Source organism: Carassius gibelio, chromosome B19 (assembly GCF_023724105.1).
Source record: "Carassius gibelio isolate Cgi1373 ecotype wild population from Czech Republic chromosome B19, carGib1.2-hapl.c, whole genome shotgun sequence".
In the NCBI taxonomy this organism is placed as follows: domain Eukaryota; kingdom Metazoa; phylum Chordata; class Actinopteri; order Cypriniformes; family Cyprinidae; genus Carassius; species Carassius gibelio.
Genome location: NC_068414.1, coordinates 10,809,884 through 10,836,881, shown reverse-complemented (window position 1 = coordinate 10,836,881; position 26,998 = coordinate 10,809,884). Strand labels below are relative to the sequence as shown.

The window sequence follows — 26,998 nt, the reverse complement described above, 5'->3', positions numbered from 1 at the left end:
ACAGTCAATTTATTTTCCAAAATGTGTTTAATTAAATTATTATTAAAAGGCAACAGAATAAACTGTAAACGGAACAGAAGAATGAAAACTTTTATATAACTGTCAAAAACTGTCTATAAAATAATGACTAAAACATACAATTTATTAAATTTAAGTCATAAATATTTACAACCTAGTTCAACTGCAAAACTGCTATTAAACTGAATCAAAATTTATTTATTAAAAAAATGGTGATATACTGGTGAAGATGGGTCTTCCATAGATGTACCTTGTTGTTGGCCAGACCTTGTTGAAGAAGGTGTTGATTGGGCTAGGTTATGTGTCTGGATTTGATGTGTGTGGCTTTGATGGTAAGTGGGGGTTGGCTGGTATTGATGAAATCCAGAACTGTTTGGTTGCTGACTGCTTGTGAATGGTTGGGTTGAAGTGTGGCTTTGTTGCAAGGTTTGTTCTTCTGCTTCTAGATCTGAGAGGTAAGTAAGTATACTAATCTGTGCTTTTGTCTGGTTCCGGGGAAGTAGTCTTGAAAGTCTAGGTACTAAACTAATAGCAAAGTAGTACATTTCATCTCCATGTATGGGAATATATAGTGACGGTATTGTGGCTGGTTGTGTTAAAATGTCCAATAGCTGTTTCTCTGTTGCAGTTGGATCATTAGACCTCCTCCTCTTCTGTATTATTGGCTGAGCCTCACTAATTAGAGCTTGCACACTGGAATGGGTTTTTTGAGTATTTAATCTCTGACTGGCCAGTGGTGGTGTGGAGATGTCCGATTGTGAAATGGTAGAAAGTGTTGGGATTGCAGATCTCCATTGAGGTGGCAATAGAGAACTTGGCCTTGATAGTTCTGTTAAATCTGGCCCCACATCATCTTCTGCAACAGTCATGTCCACAGGTCCATCTTCCAACTGCAGAGTGTGTCTGGAGCTACAACAAATAATAATAAAAACATTGATTTACCTGGTTTAGAAACACTTTGAAAAACTATTTACAACACTTTGTAAAATTAATTTAACAATGCCTTTTTCATTTTGATTATTTGATATCCCATTAACCTTCTGGACTGCATATGGGGAAGCAGAAAGGACATCACTTGGTCATATTAACATTCTCTGCGGATTCCAACAGCAGAGCCCTGTTTCTTGCAAAGGCATCCCTTAGCACCTTCCACCTCCTTTTTACACTAATTTACTGTGGGGAACAGAAAATGCATTGTAATGACTACACCTTTGTCTGTTTTCTTCACAGATTCCTAGGAACTGGGGAAAGCTTTACCAGCCTTGCCCTCCAATATCGTCTTGGGAAAAATGGTAAATGGACTGCATTTATATAGCGCTTTCAACAGACCACATGGCCACATCCAAAGCGCTTTACAATTTGCCTCACATTCACCCATTCACACACCGACTGCGGTGTCAGCCATTCAAGGCACCATCCAGCTCGTCGAGAGCAGCTGGGGTTAGGTGTCTTGCTCAAGGACACCTCGACACTTGGTCAGGTGGAGCCGGGATCGAACCACCAACCTTCCAGTTTGTAGACAACCTACATGAACCAATGAGCCACTGCAGTCCAAGCAATTGAAAGGAAAATTAAGGCAACACAGTTTCCAAAGCCAACAGAAGACATGTGGAGATTCATCGCCTCCAAATCTTGGTCTAAATGGAACTTTCCAAACTGCATTGGTGCCATTGATGACAAACATGTCAATATAGTGGCACTTGCACATTGTTTTTCAATTACAAAAAGGCATTTTCTATTGTTCTGCTTGCATATCCAAGTGGGAGACTTTGGCCGAGCAGAGCCAAGATCTGGTGTTCAGGGTCCCATGCCATATATACCATGGTTGCAGATGCAGCATTCCCCTTGAAGAGCTACATTATGCAACCATTTCCAGGGAACATCATTCCAAGATTCCAAGCGCATTTTTAATTACAGGCTGTCTCGAGCCAGGATGGTAGTTGAGTGTGCCTTTGTCATTCTTTCATCAAGATGGAGAGTACTTCATACAAGATTGAATGTCAAGCCAGAAAATGCAGATTATGTGGTAATGGCAACATGCATCTTGCATAATTACCTCATGAACCCATCTCAGAATCAAAGATGGCTAGATGAGGCAGAAGAGAGGGGCAACGTGCTACCACGGTGAGAATCACGGGTGGAAACAGGGGAAATAGAGAGGCCTACGATGTTCGTGAATGGTTTTGCACATTTTTCTGTTCCCCGGAAGGCAGAGTGTCGTGGCAGGACCAAATGGTTTAGGGAATAGTAGCCTTGGGCCTACAATGGCTTCATATACAGTTCATAAATTTGTAAATAAAGCTATTTTGGGTAATATTACAAATGCTCCTGTTTCATTTATAATATACAAACACACATGCAAATGGTTACATCCAAATAAAATATTTATAGCCTACTTATTCAATTATAAGACATATAAAAAGTATATATATATATATATATATATATATATATATATATATATAATTTTTTTTTTTTTTTTTTTTTTTTTTTTTTGTAGATTGTAAACTGCAATAGTTATAAATCTGCCAAATTTACCACGGGGCATCAAGAGAAAGTGCATTCACCGTTTATGATGTTTTGCACAAAAAACAATTGACGATCACTGCTGACGATCAAATGACAGAGCATCATAAAATACCCTATACATTTTTGAATGGTATAAAAATGCTGTAAATTATATGTTTTGATGAAACAAAACCATTTATTGTTTTGAATTTTGCAACATCAACAATGTTATTGATTTGGGTTACATTCCCAAAAGCATCTTAGTCATCTTAGTTTTACGATGCCTTTGGAAACATATCCCTGCATTGGCTATACTTCAGGTGTTCCTATGCAAACAAATATTCACCGGACATTTTAGAGACATTAAACTATAACTTAAGCCCTGTTCACACCAAAAACAATAATTATAAAGATCCACACAGCGAATGGTGTGCGTGTGCAATGATCTGTCACTTGACATTATATTGAAATGCTGAATATGACATCAGCCACAAAGTGCATATTCACTTTGTACATATTTTGATCAACTGTATTCTGTTTCACCAACAGAGATTTTTAGAAAAGGAAATGTTCACTGTATATTTATGGTGGAATGATATACAGCTGAATCCCTCTCGAAACGCCTGAAGACACAACTCTTCTGTGAGCGCTTGACTTTATTATTAATGCACGATTTAAACTCTTTAAAAAGCCTGTAATATTCTTTCACCACTGTCTTATCTACATCTAGGTACTTTAATTATTTTCAGAATAATTCCTGTACTGTTGTGTTCGAGCACTTCATCATGTCTCCCTTTTGTTGTTCTTAATTATCATGGATAGAAGCATCTGCTAAATTAATAAATGCGACTTTAATGCAAACAACATCTCAACATGCAAGTAAGAAATCTAAAACCTAATCTAATAGTACACATGCAAACACAAGTCCAGAGTATAATTGCATTGCATTTCAAATTACATTAGTTTTAACCAATGTGCCTGACTCTGTAATATTTCTATACATGAGCAGTTGTACTGAACTCATTGAGGTTTCACACTGAATGCAGCATGAGGTTCCTTTTTTTTTTTTTTTTTAAAGTGAAAGAAATGATTTATGTAAACCAAGGTCAGTGAGTGCAAACCTTGTGGAATACTATGAAAACATAATAGCAGGGCCATGGGAGACAATGCATCAGTGTTCATATTAGTAGCGGCAGGAAGGGATGGAAGTCTGGCCTTGTAGATGAGGCTTTTGTGTGAGATGCAATAGAGAGCATCCAGGTTCTGTAATCACTTTCAGACAGATGCTGTGCACTTCATACCACATTCAATCCAAAACACACAAAGGAGCACTGTGGACTAGAAACAATCATTAATTTACTAGCTTCTTAAAGCTTCTGTAAAATCAGTATTCAGACCTAGGAATACTAACTCAAAGTGGTCAGTTTATTTAATTATTTTTTTGGAAAATGTGTGGTGATGGGAAAACAAATGTTGAGATGGAAAATTTATATTTGAATTTCTTTGGTTTTTGTTTGCAAATCTGTCTTCTCTTGCAAAACATTCCTCCAAGAAACTTTGATATATATGTATACAGCAGTCAACATTTGAAGTGGATCAGAAAAGTTTATCAAAGTTGTCCTAAGACAATAACGGGTATTGTTTTGGTTTTAGGATAACTTTGATGGACGGTTTTGATCCACTTCAAATGTTGACTACTGTATATACAGTCCATCTTAGGCAAACTCAAATGTAATATTTCTTTTATGTTTTGACATGATCTGGACCTCTTCATTCAGATTTCATGATGCACGCCTGGAGGAAGTAATTGGGCAGCGAGCAAATCTGTAATTACATGCTAATTATAAACTAATCTGAACTCATATAATCAACTACATGTAGGGCTTTGGCTTTCAACAAAGACAAATGTTGTCTGATGACACAAGGCTTAGAAAGCAGTCATTCATCTTACCTTATCAGAGTGTTCTAAATAAACAGCATTGTGGGAAATAAGAGGAAGACCAATGCACAGCAAGAGTCATCCATTGCTACCATTGAAAGCCTCTGGCCTGTTTAGCTATTTGATAAAAAGTCAATTAAAGCATGTCTAATTAAACAATAAGCTCAAATGAAATCACAGGTTGGAAATATTTGCAGTAAGCACCTCATGGAGCTGCAAGTGATTGTGGGCTATCTAATAGTGATAGGAAGTTTGGTTCTTTTCCGCGAACCGGTTTTTTCGGACAGTTCGATTCAGTAAACCGGTTGAAAAAATGGTTCACTGGTTCTTTACGCTTGACATTATGACGTCATCCATGATGATGTAATGGTAAGTCTATCACACATTCAAATATATAAAGTCATTAATCACAACTTTAGTCAGTTAAAAACCTCATAATCGTGAAAGGTTTACAATAAAGTTTTGCAACAATGCACCCAAATACAGTAACAGCAAAAATGTGCATAAGAGGATTTAAGTCTTGTGTGTTAGTCTGCTTCACGCTGAATCACGCATGCACAGTATCATCAGCTCCTCGGTTCTCGAATCGGACACGTCCGACAGAAACGGTTCTCGGTTCAGTGTACTGATGATCAGAAAACCGATGTAACCACTTCTTGACTCGAGAACCGCTCTAACCGACACGCTGCAGTTCAGTATCATCAGCTGCTCTACTCATGTTCTGTTTACTACAAACTCAATTTGTGAATGTGTCATCATTAACTATAAATACAGTAACGATAATTCATGAATCATCCCTTATTCCTATTAAACATAGAGTCTTTTGAGTTAATTATTGTCCAACTTCCCTGAAAACCCCTTTGGCCTATATTATCTAACATAATCTACAATTTAACAAAATACGATTAGATACATTCATCTTTATAAAAAAAGCAAAATAAAATATAGTTATTATATCAAACTTTCCGATGTTTAACAAAATACTATAAAAATTACACGCATTCACAGTATCATCAGTTCATCGGTTCTCGAATCGGACATGTCCGACAGAAAAAATTCAGAAAACCGATGTAACCGTTTCTTGCTTCGAAAACGTGAACTGCTCCAGCAGTTCGTTCGTCATTGGCTCTGCTCGGTGTTCATCTTCAGATCTCTCTTCACAGCAGTTCAGTCAGTGTACTGTTTGAGTAAATGAATTACTCAGGGATATTGGTTTATTCTGACTCGGAGGGAGTGTCAGTCACGTTAAAAAAGTTAACAGCTTAAGTCTTTTGTTTATTACTGCTTGTTGGAGACGCGAATAGTTTCAAACGATTCAGTTCACGAATCGAACATCAATGGCAGTGTCGCCAAGTGCGCTTATTATAAGCGACTTTTGGCTTGTTTTTCTGTAAAGTCGCTTACAAATATAGGTAGTCGCGGGTCGCATTTTTTTGGAGAAGGGTCTGGCTGCAGACTTGCAGTTGCACTCTCAGACTTGCATTCTCAGACTTGCACTCTCAGACACTTGTGCTTCCGCTAGCGACGTCACTTGCAGTCTTTATTTTATTTATTTTTTGTTCTATTTATTGATAACTTTTTGTTTCAATCTCTCAACATTTTACAACAGTAGCCGGCTCATGAAGACAAGAAAAAATTAACTAAATTACAATGTCACTTGCAATTGCCACTTGCACTCACCGCTACCTGTGAGGTTATTTTAAAAGGATCAACTCTGTACAGGCAAGCAGACTTTGCATGTTGCGTTTATTGTGGGCTCACCTGCTTGCCTGTACATATTAGCAGTGTTGTAATGAGTTAAAAAGTAACAGATTACATTAACTATATAACTTTTTTGGTTAACGAAGTAAAGTAACACATTACACTAATAATATTGGTAACTACACTACCTTACTAGACTAGGAACGCACTTTCCCGCGTTACACATGCCGTGTTTGCCTGTGTGTAAAGTTCTGCGGCGGGTTTCCCGATAACGATTGATCTTAGCGCTTAAGAGTGTTTTCTACAAGTAATTTTAAGATCATTCGTTTTTGTTTGACTTGCGTTTCCCAACATTGCACGTAAAGCAATCGCACAGCCGTGCTTCAAGTGCTACGCAGGAGTCGCTCTCCGTTTGTCAAGTGCTGAAATGTCATCTTATAGACGGTTTCATCAGGCGCACGCCCCTGGCCCTAAGTTAACTTCTGGTCTGTGTTGTGTATATCGGTCTAGCTGCAGTGCCTTCTACAAATGCAGTTAAAGTTAAGGTGATGAGTAGACTGAAGTTTGGCTCCGGTGGTTGTGATGTGCGATATGTTTCCTATACATTTATTTATTTTTGGAGACTCGCCACGATTTTAAAACGAAACGATTTTCCAAAAGGCTTTGTTGAATAAACATGAACACGTAGGCCTACTGCACATTTAATAATAATTCCTTACATTTATATGTTTAAATTTCAAAACGAGACACAGGTGGTTTTATATCACTGTATTTCTGAAGGAAGACTTGCATGTTATATGCCTGATAAAGCAGCGTTTGTGAGCTCAGCACTGCTTTGTTGCTATTGGGGAAGCCTCTATTTCTCACGCTTTCAAGAATCTCTGGCTTAACATTTCTTCCTGTTTTATTTTTAATAGTAGATCCCCTTTGTTTACCAAAAAATAAAGTAAATACACAACAGAATTTCTGAGGAAAAAAAAAAACATTTCATAAGGCTATTTTAAGAAAAAGTTAGTAAATTAAGTTGTTTTTTATGCATTTAAATAATTACACATTTTACAAAAGGCCCTATTTTTTTAAAAAACTTTTAATAATCTGCTGTGAAAATGTAAAAGTGTTATGATTTAAATGAGTTAGACATGCTTTTTGATTAATACAATTACATTTAACCATTAAAAAGGAGTTGAGAAAAAAAAAAAAAAATAAACAGAAAAAAAAAATGGAATCCAGAAAAATTTAAATGGAAAATGGAATTTTGAAAAAAAAAAAAATCCCTAAACAAAATAAAAAAGTAAAGTAAATTAATAAGTAGTGAAGTTACTTTTCAAATGCAGTAACTAGTTGTCAGGATTCCAACACCATCATCATCACTCCCTCCACCCACTCGCTCGTCATCCCCTGAATATTAATTGTCATCACCTGCATCTCTTCATCCTCATCACCGTCACCTGCTATCCTTCATCACTGCTCACCCTTATATGCCCACTCTCAACCTTCAGTCTCCGTCTGATCTCGTCATTACATGGCTTACAGACTCTATCTCAACACTCGCCTGAGAATCCGCAAATCTTCTGAGAACCCTCAAAGATCGGCCAGTCTTCTTCTGCCTTCAGTCCTCCTTCGGTGATCCCACTTCCACTTCCTGTGATCAGAGATCGTTCAGTTGAATCGATATTGGTCCATACTCGCTCTCACTCTGATATTCCCGTCTGGTTCGGAGCATTCTACTAATAAAACTCTCAAACTGACCATCCTGTCTGCCTCCTGTCTCATTTGTGACACTAGTAAAGTAATCTCATTACAATTTACAGAAGTAACAAGTAACTAATAAAATTTTTTGAGTAACTACCCCAACACTGCATTAGTTATGTATTTTAATAATGTAGAGAAGCAAATTGAGTTTGGCCTTTATGCCACATTTTGCGGTATGTGAGGAAAATACGATATATATTTTCATTAAAATAATGAACTATATTTAATTTGATATTTGAAAAGCATCTTAATACATTAAGCCATGTTAAGTGTTTATATTTTTCTATGGGAGGAAAGCGCTTAACGAGAGCGCAAGCATTCATATTCTGGTGTTTTGGCCACGGATTTGCCGGTCTTGTCTTTTTCTTGCAGGACCCTGTACGTTATAGTACTAAATTAGGTTTAATCATTTAATCACCATCACAGCTTGTTGTCTCCATTGGCAACACACACGAGGTAGCGGAGAGTGCAATTAGCAATTGCAATTGACATTGTAATTTAGTTTATTTTTTCTTGTCTTCGCCACCTGGCTACTGTTATAAAATGTTGGGATATTCAAACAAGAAGTAATACAAAATTAGAGAAAATAAAAAATAAAGACTGCAAGTGATGTCACTAGCGGTAGTGCAAGTGTCTGAGAATGCAAGTCTGAGAGTGCAAGTGCAAGTCTGCAGCCAGACCCTCTTGCTTTAAGTACAGTTAACACTTACAGAAGGTTAAGGAAAACAGTCTGACACAATGGTATAATGAGTATACTTACTAAAGAGAGCAGCCCGGAAAATGGAGTACAGCTGGGGGAAAACAAAACTAGAGGTATTTCGTATTGCTTGGCTGGAAAGTTACCTATTCTACAGAAAAGCATAAAAAAAACTGCTAGATCCGATTACTTTTCTTCTCTTTTAGAAGAAATCATACATAACCCCCAGGTATTTATTCAATACAGTGGCTAAATTAATGAATAATAAAGCATCAAGTGTTGACATGTCCAAAAATCACAGCAGTAGTGACTTTATGAACTACTTTACTATTACTATTACGATACTATTAGGGATACAATTTTCGGTAGCACTTTATTTTACAGTCCTGTTCCTCATGTACATACTGTGTACTTATTATAGTAATTACAATAACTATGTAATAACTAGGTACTAACCCTGAACCTACCCCTAAACCTAACCCTACCCCATGTAGTTACCTTGTATTACCAGAACTTTCTTAGATAAATACACTGTAAGTACACTATAAATACATGTTAGTACACGTACTGTAAAATAAAGTGCAACCCAATTTTCACCATTCAGCCGTCAGCTACAGTATCGCATCAGACAGTGCACTATAGACCCTCTGAGGAACAGTTCCACTCATTCTCTAATATACGAGAGGAAGAATTTTATAAACTTGTTAAATCATCTAAACCAACAACATGCATGTTATACCATCTAAGCTCCTAAAATAGGTGCTTCCAGAAGTCAATGATGCTCTTCTGACTATTATTAATTCCTCATTGTCATTAGGATATGTCCCCAAAACCTTCAAACTGGCTGTTATTAAGGCTCTCTTGAAAAAAAAAAAACACACAAATTTACCCCAAATAACTAGTTCATTATAGACTAATCACAAATCTCCCTTTTCTGTTTAGGATACTAGAAAAGGTAGTATCCTCACAATTATATTCCTTCTTAGAGAAAAATGGTATAAGTGAGGATTTCTAGGCAGGATTTAGACCGTATCATAATACTGAGACTGCTCTCCTTAGAGTTACAAATTACCTGCTCTTATCATCTGATCGTGGTTGTATCTCTCTATTAGTTTTATTGGATCTTAGTGCTGCGTTTGACACTATTGACCACAACATTCTTTTGCATAGACTTGAACACTTTGTTGGCATTAATGGAAGTGCATTAGCATGGTTTAAATTGTACTTATATGACCGCCATCAATTCATAGCAGTGAATGAAGAGGTATCATATCGATCACAAGTGCAGTATGGAGTACCTCAAGGCTCAGTACTAGGGCCGTTACTTTTCATGCTTTGCATGTTACCCTTGGGAGATATCATCAGGAAACACAGTGTTAGCTTTCACTGTTATGCTTATGATACTCAGCTCTATATTTCTTCACGGCTCGGTGAAATGTGCAAAACTGAATGCATAGTCGATATAAAAAAACTGGATGACGAGTAATTTCTTACTGGTGAATTCTGAAAAAACAGAGGTGTTAATTATAGGACCAAAAAAATCTGCATGTAATAGCCTAGAATGCTGTCGACTTGATGGCTGCTCTGTAAATTCTTCGTCATCAGTTAGAAAGATAAGTGTGCTATTTGATCGCAATCTTTCCTTCGAAAGCCACGTTTCTAGCATTTGTAAAACTGAATTTTTTTCCATCTCAAAAATATATCTAAATTAAGGCCTATGCTCTCAATGTCAAATGCAGAAATGTTCATCCATACATTTATGACCTATAGGTTAGATTATTGTAATGCTTTATTGGGAGGTTCACAACACTCTGTCTGGCTGGATTAATTTTAATTGTTACTCGTGCATTTTGCCTTTTTCCTCTTTTGCTCTTGTCCTTGATTCTGTTCTGTTTTGTTTTCCACTTGTATTTTGTTTTTGTTTTTCTTACTAAAGTATAACTTCCCTGCATTTGGACCCAGACCCTGTTCTTTCTTTGCCAGCCCATGACAGAAGTATGACCATATTAGCCCGGTCCTGTTAACACTGCTCTCTATCAAACATTGTATAGATTTTAAAATCTAAAGCCCTGAATGGTTTAGCACCTCAGTATTTGAATAAGCTCTTGTTACACTATAAACCTCCACATCCACTGCATTCTCAAAACTCAGGTAATTTGATAATACCTAGAATATCAAAATCAACAGCGGGCGGCAGATCCTTTTCCTATTTGGCGCCTAAACTCTGGAATAGCCTACCTAACATTGTTCTAGAGGCAGACACACTCTTGCAGTTTAAATCTAGATTAAATACACATCTCTTTAACCTGGCTTACACTTAACACACTAATATGCTTCTAATATCCAAATCCATTAAAGGATTCAGGCCAAGATTTCTAAAAATCCTTTCTTTGTATTGATCTTAAGTTATATTCAAATTTTCTGAGATACTGAATTTGCTATTTTCCTTAGTTGTCAGTTATAATCATCCACATTTAAATAATTAACCTTTGAAATATATCAATCTTTGTGTAATGAATTAATACAATATATAGTGTTGTTGTCGAGACCAGCTCATTCAAGTCCAAGTCAAGTTCAAAGAGGGTTGAGTCAAGACCGAGACCAGAGAGATTGGGGTCTGAGACAAGACCTAAATAAATCTTAAAGAGTATGTAAAATTATTGGTGGAAACAATACAATTGGTACCATACTCAAACAGTATATAAAATATAATATGGCATGAACACTGTATTTTATTTACTTGATATAGTTTTAAAAGATATTATCAGTAAAGGGTAAAATGGTACATATCACAGAATGTTTCTTACATTCTGTATTACTGCACACAAACTCTTTGTGGCTCATATATGTAAACTGAATAATAGATGATGTAACAGACGCTTTAAAAAGTTAATGTGTTAAGTTGAGACATCCTGACCTGAGAATTATTATATGCTAATAATTAAGGACGCATCAGTGCCCATGAGCCCGGCCACTTTAGTCCCTTTGGGAAACTGATTGTATTATAAACACAGGTCACGTAACAGCAGCACATATTGGATAAAGTGAAACTATGTTTATAATCTAATTTTCTATCAACATGATGTTATGAGCACAAAGTAATTTTATTATTATTAAATAATAAAAAATAATAATGCAAAGTCTAATTAGCATGCATTTTGAATATTTCCATACAAATGTACACATTTTTGATCATGACATACTACTTCGAATTGAGTCGCTATGACCAAGTAAATTTCTACTTTCTAATTATGCAATTATCTTTCTAATTGTTGGGATATAATAATTTAAATGGGTATTATAAATACATGTTTATATTCTGAAAAAATAAAAATAAAAAATTAACTACTTTAAAAGCTATGGAATTTGAGACTCTTTACATCCAAATGATGTCAAATCAGAAACATTGCAGACATACAGCATTTCTATAAGCAGTCCCCTTTTGAATGGTATTTCAGTTTCAGGTCTGAGCTGTTCCCTGATTATTTAATTAAAAATTAAGCAGTTTACAGTTCTGTAGTTGATTCCAAATGTTAAATTTCATTTGCAAGATATGCTGGAAACTCCCAGGATGAAGCGAATAAAACTGGGCATCATTAGGCTTAAAGGGGGGGGGGGGGGGTGAAATGCTCGTTTTCACTCAATATCCTATTAATCTTGAGTACCTATAGAGTAGTACTGCATCCTTCATAACTCCAAAAACTGTACCGATTTTTCCCGGAAAAACACGAGTGGCTGGAGGCGTGACGTGTGGGCGGAGCTAAAGAATCACGAGAGTGAGTAGGCTTTTGTGTTGAGAGCGTTTGGAAACTGTGACATTACCGTGAGGAAAAAACCATCTTTCAAAACAAACCATGGCAAACAGTCAGATTCAGCGTATATTTATCATCCAGAATCAGATCCCGAGGCTGAAATTTAACAAGAGCAGCAGCAGCAACGACGTCAAAAGCAGTTTTACTCACCGCCTGCGGTTCCAACACACGATCGTGACCCTTTTTCGTTGGGACTGCATTATCCTTAAGAAATAAACGATGTGCAAATCCGGCGTCAAACTGGACCTTGTTTGTAAAACAAGCATCTTCGAAATGCAGAGAACAAACACAAACACTTGCACAACTCCGTTGATGCTCTGTAAAAATAAACTCCATCCACTGGTCCCTTAATGCTGTTTCTCTTTTGGTAATCTGTGCAGGGTTGTCTTGCCCTGGCAACCAAAAACACACTCCTTTTGTGACATTTGGCGACGCTCTCGCTCTGATCAGTGAAGTCTGTTGTGCTCTAAGTGCTCTGCTATACGGGAGCGCGCGCTCTTCCGGGAGAAGTGCCCTCAGGACCCATATAAGGAAATTCCGCTCCATCTAACGTCACACAGAGCCATACTCGAAAAAACTTTCCGAAACTTGTGACAAACCGGAAGCAGTATTTTTGGAACAAGTTTAGCATGGGAATCCAACTCTTTAACAGTGTAAAAAACTCAGTATACATGAAATTGCATTTCACCCCCCCTTTAAAAAAAACTAACAAAATCAGGCAGATAGCAGAAAAGAAGAAAAGCACTAGTGAGATCACTAACACCAAAAGGCCTGGCAACACAGCACAACTGTGTCTAAGTCTCTACAATTAACAGAAGATCTAGTGAAAATAAACATTACAGAGGTTTTATTATAAGACAGGTAAATAAAATACTTAAATTCTGAACAATTTATTACATTAAAATATAATACTTATTATGTTCAGTTTTATACACGTTTTTTTGTTCTTAATGCAATCAATCGATACACAACCCTTATGGCACATTATATCAGAAATCACCAGCAGATATTAACTGCTTACCTTAATTTGCTGAATGTTGTCAACTCCGTGAAATCTAGAGGAATGAGATAAACACAGAAATCTTATTAATTTTAATTTACCATAAAATGATGCATCTCTTAAACAGGTCAAACTGCGTTACATTAGTGAAGTGGTCACAATCAGTTAAGTGCGTCAAAATAAAACAGATAAATCAACAATAATAAATCATATTTGGTGGTGGTTTCATGGAAACTCCTCTGTATTTATGATAACTCCCTGAAATTGTTTATCTAATACATAATTCTTGGAGGTCTAAAATAAAATTTAAACTAGGATTGTGGGAAATACCAAATCTTAAGCTATATTGCTAATTTGCTAACAATGCTTTTGGGAACCACTCTCCAGAATAGGGCTGCACGATATTGGGAAATTTTTTTTTATTTTTCTGCGATATATATTGCGATATGAAATAAAAAACATTTCTTACAAACAAAAATGGGGTGAGCACACTTACATTCTCATTTTAAATGATTTAAACATCGACACCATCGTGTCAATTGATTAATATGCGCGAGGGAGAGAGAGCAAGACAGCGCTCGTGTTGTTTGAAGACATTGACAGCACGACAAAAATGTATTAAATTGTGTAGTTAAGCATATAAGCTAGTTAAGCAGATTTTAGTTGTTTGCAACAAATCAATTTCAAGATTTTGGTCATTCATACTCCTAATAGAATAGAGTTATATTTCTTTCTCTGAAGCAGTTCTGTCAATTTTAATAGTTGAAGCACTTTCATTAAAGAAAAAAAAAAAAAAAAAAATTAAAAGCCATGTGTCCAGAATCTGTAATAATGTTGTAATACTCACAAGAGTCTTTCAGTCTTATAAAGGTAAAGAATCACTAATGCAACAAGTCCTACGCCTACAGCTCCAATTACAATTCCAATAAACAGGGAGCCTCCACAGTGTGGGTATTTTCCATCTGCAAAAACAATTTGTTTTAAAAAAAATTAAATCACTGAAATGAGATAAATCACATTTGGAGAACTGACATTCAATCCCATTGTTAAGTCCCTTTCAAAAGGGATTTTAAGGTATCCTCTATTTTATTTATAGATTGTTTTTGTTTGTTTGTTTGTTTGTTTTGTTTCGGACATTCTTAAAAAAACAATGTCACCAGGCGTAACATGTTATAGTATTAGAAAACTGGTTAATCTTTTTGGTAGTGATGCACGATCATGATTTTTTAATGGCCAATTCTGATTTTTTTTTTTTTTTACAAGCAAACTGGCCGATTCTGATACCGATTTCCGAATATTTGTTTTTCTTTATTTATTTATTTTCTTTAAGCAACAGACAAGAAAGAAGGAAAGTGTGCATAAACAAGATGTTCATTTGACATTTAATAGGCCAAACTGGCTTTTGGCTATTGAAAACAATAACCTTAACCATCTGAAATGAATGGCAGTAACTGCACAGTAAGTAGCCTACATTCAATACACACATAGAAAGCATTTAGGCTTTGGCCGGAAAAAAGACCAAAAACCAACCGATCGCGCATTCCGGTTCCGATTTATGGCCGGTCAACCAGTTCATCCCAACTTTTTGGTATTATTTTTGTCTTGCAGATTTAAAATCTTTAGTGTGACCGAGGTTGTGGTTATTTCACACGTTATAGTACACTGATGAATCATTGTCTCATAATTATTCCTGAGACTGCTCATCCTATGAAAGCGTGTATTTTCGCTGCACATAATGTATTATGTATTCCAAGAGTCGTGTAAAAAAATGTTCATAGTGTAAAATGTTATTGTATAAGAAATTGATTGTATTATTTAGTTACAAATGTCTGATTGGGGTTATTGATTTAATGTGTTTATTTAATGAATTAGTTATGAAAAATAACAGTAATTTTTAATGCATTTGACACACCAGACCTCATTAAGTCATCTAATGATTTGTACAGTTAATTGGAGACAAACATGATGCAGTATAACAACTCACTGCATGATGTACAGAATTCCCCTAAAATTCAAGAGATTTATACAGGGCTGCTGCCTTGACATCACGGTGGTATATCTGTATATAAACTGTATGTGTATGTAAATGTATATGCCTGTATATGTTATGTAAAATATCTTATTATTATTTATATTATTATTACATTTAGTCATTAATTATTATTATACATTTGTGGTCCCCTTATTATATTTGATAAAGTATTTAAGAGCTTCTGAGCAAAACTATTCCATATTTCACTAGAAAAAATACATCATGGTTTCAAAGGTTTATCTTTCAATTATTTCCATGATTTTTTCATGAACTTTGAAATTTTAGGTGCGATTTATTTGCAAATAATTTGTTTGATTAATCGTCACATTGTTTAATTAATTTAATTTAACATATTAATCTCTTTTCATCCCTATTTATTTATTTATTTAATTATGTGAACTGATCTTCAGCCTTTTTTTTCTCTACTATTCTCCAATAAACTAAAGACACGCTTAGGGAGCATATTAAAACTCCATAGAGAGTTGCTTCGAAGGAAACGCCCCTGCTTTAATGAGCATTTAATGTAATTCTTTCAGTTTTGCCTACCCCATGGGATGATAATTGGCTCTTTGAGGGTTCTGTGAAACACAAAACAATCATATTCTGCATCTTCATCCTCCTGGATAATCACACTCTTCTTCAGCTGGAAGGTCCCATCATGGTTTGGTCTGACTCCTGAGGATAAAATCTCCTCTTCAGGCAGGTGTGAGCGATATTTCCTTATGGTCACCATCACATCTTTGGGGTAGAAGCCAGTGGCAAAACAGGTAAGTTTCAGCTTGGTTTTGCAACTGGTGCAACTTTTTGCAATCACATGAACATCTGGAGGAGCTGAGGACACAGAAATCAGGGTATCAGTGAGTTATATCTGTATGACAGCTGCAGATCATCAACAAACATTTACTCACAGCAGTTTCTGAGCTCCTCATCTCCATATTCTCTGAATTTGTTAAGCCAGTCCACACACTCTTTCTCCAGGTAGCCCTTGGTGTACTGGTTTAGGACGGGCACATTATCCCACCTCCTCTTGGTTAGAAGAGCTGCATCAACAGGAGCGACCCACTGAGACTCCTTATCATCAAAAAACAGGAAGTTATATCCATCGTAGCTGTACTCATTAATGCCTCTGGAAAACCTCACTTCATCTCCCTGTTTCTCAATTTCACAACCAACTCTCCACTGAAGAACATGAACATCTGAAATAGACACAAATAAAAATGATTGTGAGATGATAATAAAAAAATTTCATACAAATATGCATGTTGAATTATATGAGTGTTCCTCACCAGATTCATTGTGTCTCATGCGTTTCATCAGAATGTCGACGTTCACATTAAACCACTGTTCTTTGCTCTTTCTGAACTGGGTGCCTTTCTCCCAGTAATCCTCCTGCATTTTCTCCTTCATCCAGTGCTGTTTGGGAATCTTTCTCTGTCCTTCACTGTTATAATAGTCGATCTCTCTGTCATCTAGCAGACCCATAGCAGTGAACTGATAGATGCCCGGCCGCTCGACAGGTTTAGAGAACGCCGTGTAAATGTAATACAGGGAGTGTTTCTCTGCAATAAAGATAAATATTATCTGTTTTATATCAACTATTAAAGTAAATGTGATAAAAGAGGTAGCTACATTTCTGAAGGAAACGGCAGATAAAACTTGATGTGAACTCTACAGTCTCAAAACATTTCAGTTACAGAAAGAACTGAACAGACTAAATATATTATAACATATAAAGTCAGACCTATAATTCACAAAGGAATAATGCTGGATAAAGTAAAACAATTCAAAATACAGAAGGATAATATTCTTAATTAACAAAATTCAAATGTAGTTCAGTACTTGTGTCTAATCCAGGTCTCAATCTTATGAGGCCGTCCTTAAAAATATCTTGGTTTGCAGTAACAGTAAAAAAAAAAAAAAAAAAAAAGGTTGGTAGGTCTATATATATATATATGTATATGTATATATATATGTGTGTGTATATATTTATTTATTTATTTTTTTCAAAATTTAAATTTTAAAAATAAAATTTTGGTAATGGTGATTACATATTTATGAATTTAAACAAATTAACATATCGTGACATCACGTTTCACTCTCACTACACTTCCGGCTTCTGAACTGGTTGCAGTTCCACTCTGATTCCATATGAGGGCGCTCACAGGACGAGTGCAGAATGAATAGAGGTCAATGGCGGTATACCCCTCAAAATCCACTTTTCTCAGGATAAAATTTTTTGTCTAGTAATTTGATTGTTGTATTCGAAAGGAAATGCAAAGAAATTACACACTGCTGGGTGTTAGATTTTTTTAGAGTCACTTATTTGCTTTAAAAAGTCTTAAAATGTCAGTGACATCATACACATCATACGACCAGAGATGCTGCTTTATGGCAATCCTTATCCTTCAGTCACTTTGATGCTTTCAGAGAGTGTCTATGGTGCTTTCCAGAGCCGTTGAAAAATGTATTATTTAACGGCTCTGGTGCTTTCGTGCTCTGCACTTTTTTTTCTTTCGAGGCATCAACAACACAGCTGACACAGGTTTTGATTGTTTTCGCCCTTGGGAAATGAGAAATAGGACAACCTTTGCCCACTATTAGAATAATTTATCATTGCACACCTGCGAGGCATTTTTTTTCCTTTTTCAATTTTTATTGATATTTAGCACTACTGAGCGTGACATTCGTTTTTTTTTTTTTTTTCTTTTTTTTTTTTAAGGTGGCAATACTATACCATATGTATCCGGTATTTCTTAACACAAGAATAGCACAACAAGTACTCAAATTCAATTTATTTTCCGTGTAAATTTCACAGTAAATACATAACAATAGGCAGATAAAAGTGCCAGAAACCCCCCAAAAAAGTTGCTGCTTTGAAAAGAAAAACTTTCTGATCCAGTTGATTCTGATTCGATTCTGATTCGGATGCCATCAATCGGTATCTTTGTTCGTAATCAGTCCTTTACTGACCAATCAGCGTTCATTAGCAGAATGCTAGCGTGTTATGGGCAACAACAACTCAACCTGTAAGAAATCGAAAGGACATAAGTACTCGTTCATTCAACTTTCGACCTATAACCCATGTTGAACTTGCAAAACCTACAATCAGATCTGAGATTTCTCAACAGCAATCGGGTGAAAGGGACAAATTTATAGACTCCCTTTCATTTTGCACTCATGGCGATCGCCCCCAGTGGAACTCTGGTGGAACTGCAACCAATATTCTGTACAACAGAACTTCATAGGGAGTGGGAAGGCTCTCCGTAGATGGGCTCTGATGAAACCCTGCCCCCCTGGGTTTACACTATTGGTTAACAGATTGTCACACTATGACCTGTGCATTCGCTTCGTCTAATCTTTTTCTTTGTCAGAGTCAACGTATCACTCTTGGTAATGATGGCTGCAGTAAACAAAATGTTCGCGATCACTGTTCAAAAGTCATACGGGTTCGGGCACCATAATACATCTAAAAAATACATTAAAACAGCTCTACACTGCTTTAACTTGGCACAAAATTCTGGAAAAACTGTGCCCAGACCTTTTCCCATCCCTTCTCCCGTCTAGTCTAAAACCCGTGTCTGTGTCGACTGTCACTTTATGTTCGAAAATCTATTGCATGAATCAACCATCACAAGTTTCGAAAAACGAAAAAAAGAAATTGATTTTAACGACCTTCTCTCGGAGCGTGTCCAGGTTTTTTTTTTTTTTTTTTTTTTCGAGACGTGTCACAAAGCAACTGCAGCTTTGGATACACACGCATAACAGCAAATTATACTTCTGCACAATTTTTCTCTTTTTACAACAGAAATGTGAGTTCTGCCGGTATTCAGACTGATGCATACAGATAAAGATTCGGGCCAGAATCGCCTATGCGATTTTTTGTTGTTGAAATTTCTAATAGTAAACACAGCCATGTTGAAGCCTGCAGTAACTGGTTTGCATTATGGCAGTAAACTCTGCTTATTGTTTTTCGAGAATGTTGCACTCCTGTTTGTCATTGTGCACGTAACTTCACACCAATGAGCTAGTTGCATCTCCGCCATCTTGGATTTCCGGTCTTGTGAGTGTGTGCAAAGATACTTCCAGTTTGTGCTAAACGTCAGTGCAGAGAACCGGATAAATCCAAATATTACTTTCTATATGTTTACAGGATTTATAATATCACTTCAAAGGCAAATAAGATATACACAAGTTTTATTATTTTAAACAGTAAAGTAATAGATGACTAGTTTTAATATCTGTTTTATCTGACAATACATGCAAAAGAATAACAATATTCATGTGCTTTCAAAAAAATATTTCAAAAAACAAATAAACATTGATAAAACTTATTTAGACATGCAAAATCGATTTTTGACATTCAAATTACTAGACAAAAAATTATATCCTGAGAAAAGTGGATTTTGAGGGGTATACCGCCATTGACCTCTATTCATTCTGCACTCGTCCTGTGAGCGCCCTCATATGGAATCAGAGTGGAACTGCAACCAGTTCAGAAGCCGGAAGTGTAGTGAGAGTGAAACTTCTCGCCATATTAGACATTCTCTGGTTTCATATTTTATTGAAGCACCCCTGGGCGCCGCCATTGGCTAGCGGACCCCCACCTGCTGATAGCATCCAATTGACTCCCATTCATTTTGGCGTCACTTTGACAGCGAATAACTTTAAAAAAATGTTTTGTTGAGTAAAAAAAAAATTGGTCGGTCTTAAAGCAAATTTACAACCGGTGTTCTGACGGCAAACCATAACCATCAGAATGGGATACCTTCGGTTAATGCGCAGCAGTGTTGCCAGACCTCGTGAGACAAATAAGCAACCAGGACTGTGAAAACAAGCCCCAAAAAAACCGCGACATGGGCGACTACCAATATTTGTAAGCAACTTTACAGAAAACCAAGCCCAAAGTCGCATATAATACGCAGATTTTTTAAAATCAAATTTGACAGATTCTGCTATAAAACTCAACTTCCGCTATGCTATTCTGACAAAGTATGCTACATCGACAGAACACTGGTGTTCCGGTGAGCAGGGGCGTGTCTAGAGCATTTTCAGTGGGGGGGCCATGCTGGGCCACTGCTTTCAATTGGGGTGGCCACCAGTGACCAAAAAAAAAAAAAAAAAAGCTAAATTTTACAGTATATTACGTAAATCCTATTGATTTGATTATTTTTTAACTTGAATAAAGTTTCTTGTAAACAAATGCAGTAATTAAGCACATTTTTGATTAATTTAGTTTTTTGTCATCCCTGTATATATCCATTAAGTTAAATTTGAGATAAAATTATTATTATTTTTTTTTTTTTTTTTTTTTTTTTTTTTTGAAAGAAACTCCCTATATATTTACTTATTTTCATGGCTTGGCACTGCTCTCTTCCCTGCTTTCAAAAGAAACACTTATACACATAAGTAAACACATAGACATTAATACTAGTGTTGTCAAAAGACCCGGTACTTCGGTACCAAGTCGGTACTAAAAAAAAATTAAATGTTACGGTACCAGGTTTCTTTAAGTACCGGTAGTACCGAGGTCCCGTTCAAACCCGGTTCAGCGCTATGATTTCTGCGAAGCAGAAAAGGAGGACAGAATCTAAAAATCCAGTCATGAAAATGAAACTCTGTGTGAATTAATGAATGGCAGAGACGTGCGGGTTTGTTTACTACATAGACTGAAGCGCATGACGCTTGCAATTAATTTCAGCATCTGAGCTTTAGAGTTCTCTCTCCATCAAGCGATCTGAACTTTTCAGTTCATCTCAATGGACGCACGACTCACCGTCGCTTTACTGATAGCGCTGTTTCTCATACATGCAAAGAGAGAAAGAGAGAGAGTCTTACCACGCTGAATCGACACGCTATATGTAAACTATTCTTTGTTGTCTTCTCCTATCAAAATAATGGAGTTCATTTAGAATTATTCATATTCATTTTCGAACAGGCAGAAGACATACCGGTTTCTCCGGTAGTGGGCGGAGCTAATGCGCAAATGGCAATTTCATTGGCTGGCGCTGATTGTATATACATTAGTATGATAGTAGAATTAGTAGTAGTAGTAGTATCTTTTAATAATAATGAATATGATCTATTACTATTTTTTTACAGAAATCCTCAATGATAAAAAAATATCTTAAGCATCACTACCAGTCTTAAGTTCAGTTAACTTCAGTGCATTCATTAGGCCTAAAAGTAAATTTTTACATAAAGGCATTGTGCTAGAAATATTACTATTATTTTGTAAAATGTATGTGATACTGCTACTACTGTTGAAAAAATTTATAAAACTTTATTTTTTAAAGAAATAAATCACAATATTTCTTCCATGTTTTAATTTTAATAGCAAATCCCCTTTATTTACCAAAAATAAAATGTTTACATTTCATAAATTAAAAGAAAAATTAAATTTGGGTGAAACTTGTTTTCTGTTTTTCATAATTATATAACTTGTAGAAAAACTTTAAACACAATTGTAAACAAGTATAACGAATGGCATTGGTTTTATTTTTAGTGCTAATTTTTTTAAATTTTTTTTTTAATTAGCATATGTGTTTTGCTTTGGTACAGAAATTGGTACCGAGAACCGTGGATTTTCACTGGCATGGGTACCGAATACTGAAATTTTGGTACCGTGACAACACTAAATTATACACATAGTGTTTGTTATTCTCTATCAAAAAAAAAACAAACAAACAAAAAAAACACCTATTTACACGTGAAATGACGTGGATGCATTCTAAGTTAGGCCTGACAATTTAACTGACTATCTAACTGACTTACTCTCATGCATTAAAAAGTAACATGTCACCAGACAATTATTATTAAAATTAAACTAGGCTATAAATACTTGGAATATTATAATAATATATAGCCTAGTATTTATTTACTGATAGGCAGTCAAAAAATACCAATCAATATTTTATTTATAACAAGATTTTATTTATTTATAAAATAACACACCACACATCCTCAAGAAACAGTAATAAAAACAGTGACAGAAATAGCGCATGGATCTGTCACGTGATTAAGGAATGATTTGAACCCGAAGACTTGTCAGACAAGAGATGAGTTAATCACAGAATGAAGACCCAGGTAAAGAATTAATTAATATTTTCTGTATCTTTATAGCATTTTAGTTTTGTATTGTTTGTAGTGTGATCAACGTTTGCATAAGTACTAGTGTTCGGTAATTACATTTTGCTAAAATGAACGAAATGACTCGAAAAAATATTTGTTCATTTTGCTGAACGTGACTCAAAAGTCCGAGTCGGTATAATGCAATGGTCCGAACTTCCCATGACTAGTGTCTCGACTTCCAACACTTGATAAAGTAAAAATCCAAGTCCGCGACAAGCGTTGTTTCTCTGCTGTGTCCGAAACCGCTCCCTATCCACTATATAGTGCACTATATGGGGTGTCAGCCATTTTGTAGTGCTGTCCAAATTCTGAGTGAACTACTTCATTCCCTACATTTGTCCACTACTTTTTGTCCGTTTATTATGTTTATTTCTGTTCCCAGTATGTTATTTTAATAGCATTTAATGATTATGAACATAAAAGCATTAAAAAAAAAATAATTATTATATTCCATCGATGAAACCACAAAGCTGACGCGGAAGGTATGTATAACTGCAATATAAAGTAATTTTGAGTATTATTGCTATTAGAGTATTATTTTCAAAAATTAGGTACATGTAATATAAAAGTACATATGGCAATGTTTTTGCAACAGCTCCAAGTCTCACGCGCAGTGTAGGCTATCTGTCACTGTCCGAATCCATTAATTTATTTATTTGTTCACTTCTTCCTGATATAGTGAACTCAACTGCCATACACTATATAGGGATTAGTGAATGAGTGAATGAGTCAGACACCTGTCGACGCTGCACTTCTTTGAATCGCTAACTTCATTAGAGTAGTGATGGCCGATTCATGAACGAATCGTTCAATTTAACCGGTTCTTCTTAGTGAACCAGTTGAACCAGTTCAAATCGAACTGAATCGTTTGAAATGGTTCATGTCTCCAATAAGCATTAATACACAAATGACTTAAGCTGTTAACTTTTTTAACGTGACTGACACTCCCTCTGAGTCAGAATAAACCAATAGCCATCCTGGAGTAATCCATTTACTCAAACAGTACACTGACTGAACTGCTGTGAAGACCGAACTGAAGATGAACACCGAGCCGAGCCACATAATGAATGAACACGCCCACTGCTGGAGCAGTTCTCGTTCTCGAGTCAAGAACCGGTTGCTTCGGTTTTCGGATCAACAGTACACTCAACCGAGAATCGTTTCTGTCGGACGCGTCCGATTTGAGAACCGATGAACTGATGATATTGCGCATGCGTGTAATGGTTGTAAGTATTTTGTTAAACATCGGAAAGTGTGATAAAATAACTATATATATACATATATATATATATATATATATATATATATATATATATATATATTTTTTTTTTTTTTTAGATGAATGTTTCCAATCTGTATATTGTATATAATGTATAGGCCAAATGGGTTTTCAGGGAAGTTGGACAATAATTAAGACTCTAAAGACTCTTATGTTTAATAGGAATAAGGAATGATTTATGAGATATCTGTACTGTATTTATAGTTGATGATGACACATTCACAAATTGAGTTTGTAGTAAACAGAACATGAACACGAGTAGAGCAGCTGATGACACTGAACTGCAGCACGTGCCGGTTAGAGCGATTCTCGTTCTCGAGTCAAGAACCGGTTGCATCTGTTTTACGATCATCAGTACACTGAACCGAAAACCATTTCTTTCGGACACGTCCGATTCTAAAACCGAGGAGCTGATTATACTGCGCATGCCCGATTCAGCGTGAAGCCAACTGACTCACAGCATGTCTGAACCGATGTGATTCTTTTGGTGATTGATTCTGATTCTGTACTAGTAATGTTATGAGCGCGGGTATTTCGAGGGCTTGGATGAAGGGCAATCTGGTGAAACGTAAATTAATTTAATAACAAATACATTGCAATGGATTATGTTTAGTAAGTGGATCATGGTTTCTGCGCTGATGACACCTAATTTATTTACTTTATATCTTCAAGACTTAAATCCTCATATGCACATTATTGCTGTTACTGTATTTAGGTGTTGTTGCAAAACTCAAATGTAAACTTTTCATGATTATGAGGTTTTTAACTGACTAAAGTTATGATGACTGACTTTATATATTTGAATGTTTGATAGACGTGACGCCATTACGTCATCGCCAATGACGTCATTACGTAGAGCGTAAAAGAACCGCTGAACCGTTTTTTTCAACGTAGACCCGCCCCTGCCGGTGAGTTCAGTTCCCCTGGTCTCTGCAGAGCAAAAGTTGGCGTTTATCACCATGTGGGTGTTTTCAAACTGCTGGGTGTTTCTAAATCATGCAATCTAAATGATCCCCCTTACCCAATCCCACCCCTAAACCTAACGTCACTGTGATGTCAACCAATCAGGTATCATGGTGTAAAAACACCCTGATCTGGTAACTCCCATTACTTTCCTGCAGAGACCTATACTTGGAGCGCATGCATGAATTCCTGACGTCGAAGCGTAAAATGTGTGCTTTATTATCCCAAGCGTCAGTTTCTGATGTTATTTCCTACTTTTCATCAACATTAGGTATATTTAGTGTTCCTGTAGCTCAACTGGTAGAGCACTGCGGTAGCAAGGGGGTTCGATTCCCCAGGAACACATGATATGTAAAAATTGATAGCTTGAATGCACTGTAAGTCTGCTAAATGCATAAATTTAACATTTACATTTTAATTTAAATTTAATTTCACGTTGTTTGTCAAAAACATAAGTAGAATGTATTGTTTTTGGAGGTTTAATAGCTCAGTCTTTCGTGGTTTAGGCTATAACTTGAGAAACTCTGTATAACAGCATTAAGAATTAATAAACAAATTTCAACAGACACTTACATTATTATTATATTGTTGTTGTTTGTTGGGGTTGTCACACAACCTTATATTTACCATAAATAAAACATATTGCAATGTACCATATTGTGTTGTCATTATTGTTAAACTACTCCCGTCTAGAAGAACTTTTAATCTACAGAACCGTCCCGTACACCGAAAACACAGGGGGAACAGATTTTCCCAAAGACCTGAGAAATATGGTTCCCCCCTCCCATATTCCTGAGTCTTCATAAAGCACTGCAGTGATGCTGCTGATGTATTTAGGGGTCATCATTATGTGTAACAACTTTAATTTACAGAAATTGACAGGGTCGGTCAGTTTACGGCAAACAATAATATTTTTAAGGATGACCTGATCAATAATAAAGGTGTTGGTAAATAAAGGCCCCTGCGCTGCCATGTTGATCGACGTTTAGGACATCAATCTGTGGAGAGTTGCTTTTAAGTTAACAAAACTGTTATATAATTATTTTATGAGTATATAGATACACGTTTGAACGTATTGTGTTAGCATACATTCGTAAACAAATTTATATTCGTGACAAAGACGTTTTAGACCAGGAAGTGTAGAGTTACTTTCACTTTCTTTCTCCAACAAAAACAGCAAAATGTGATCGTTTACCTGTTTGAAGTGAGGGCTCACAGAGAAGAAAAACACAAAGCAGAGCAAAACTCGAGGTCGGGACAGTCGTGCCCATGGCTGGAAAGATTTTAATTCTGTGTAATCCGTCCTGATATTTACTGAAGTCTGAATACAACTGCGCAACAACCGAACACAGAAACAGTCTGTTGTCAGAAAATGGTGGGTGAATAAAGGATAGCCAATAAGAAAATAGTGAGCGATACTTTCATTCGTATCTGGGCAGAATCACTGAAGCAAGATTACTAAATCAACACAAACTGTGGAGGTGCACTGTTTAGACATGCTTATTACCTCTAAAAATATTAAACAGCGTGATGAATGATGTTTTTATGATTAATAATGTTTATTAATGCCCTATTTTTCCACCAAGTTCACTTCTTGTTTGGAGCATCGTTTTAGTGAAGTGACGCATTAATATCCTTACAACAAAAGTAGCTTTACATTGATATGATATTCCAGCTGACAGTGTGTGGGGGCTTTGTTTGAATGGGTTTGAGTAAAAAAAAATGCATTATTAACCATTTAGACCATCTAAAGCAACACTCACAACCACTGAAGTTGCAGTTATGTTTTATTTTCTGTTGTACTAAATGTTAATTAAGAGGTAGTTATTTTAAGCAGTCAGTTATCACAGTGGAAACATCTGTCATATTTGTAAATTTTTGTCTTAGGTTAAAATTAAAACTGAGACTAATCAAAATTTCTCGAAACAAGAATAGCCTAAATACTGTAAATACCACAAAAATATACTGATTTGATACCATGAAACATGATTGTAATGACAATATAAATCCACCTAAAACACTTCTTGTAAAACACTTCTGCTGATACTGAGGTGAGATATACTGTATAAGGGACAGGTGAACAGTGTAATTATACATAATTACAGAAATTAATTACTATAAAAGTGTATTTCTATTAATTAATTAATTAATTAATAATTATTAAATTAT

General features: G+C 35.8%; 1 protein-coding gene across 4 annotated transcripts; it reads right to left on the bottom strand.

Moving 5' to 3' along the window:
• Positions 1-8: 8 nt before the first annotated feature.
• On the bottom strand, positions 9-26,193 carry LOC127979274 (H-2 class I histocompatibility antigen, Q10 alpha chain). 4 transcript variants are annotated; one of them, XM_052584620.1, is made up of 7 exons: positions 26,025-26,193; positions 16,746-17,018; positions 16,368-16,655; positions 16,006-16,290; positions 14,275-14,389; positions 13,449-13,482; positions 727-927 (listed from the first exon to the last, which is right to left on the bottom strand). In XM_052584620.1, the coding sequence occupies exons 1-7, from the start codon at positions 26,098-26,100 to the stop codon at positions 868-870; spliced, it is 1,131 nt and encodes a 376-aa protein (XP_052440580.1). In that variant the 5' UTR covers positions 26,101-26,193; the 3' UTR covers positions 727-867. The 4 variants fall into 4 exon arrangements, with proteins under 4 accessions (XP_052440579.1, XP_052440580.1, XP_052440581.1 ...); XM_052584619.1 differs by lacking the exon at positions 14,275-14,389 and having other exon boundaries at positions 9-927; XM_052584621.1 differs by lacking the exons at positions 13,449-13,482; positions 14,275-14,389 and having other exon boundaries at positions 737-927.
• Positions 26,194-26,998: the final 805 nt, after the last annotated feature.

Bases quoted from the DNA above. Each gene is read 5' to 3' on its own strand.
- LOC127979274 (XM_052584619.1), bottom strand. From the start codon at position 26,100: ATGGGCACGACTGTCCCGACCTCGAGTTTTGCTCTGCTTTGTGTTTTT. The intron at 17,019-26,024 runs GTAAACGATCAC...TCTTTATTGCAG, and splicing joins TGAGCCCTCACTTCAAACAG to AGAAACACTCCCTGTATTAC. The intron at 16,656-16,745 runs GTGAGGAACACT...TGTCTATTTCAG, and splicing joins CATGAGACACAATGAATCTG to ATGTTCATGTTCTTCAGTGG.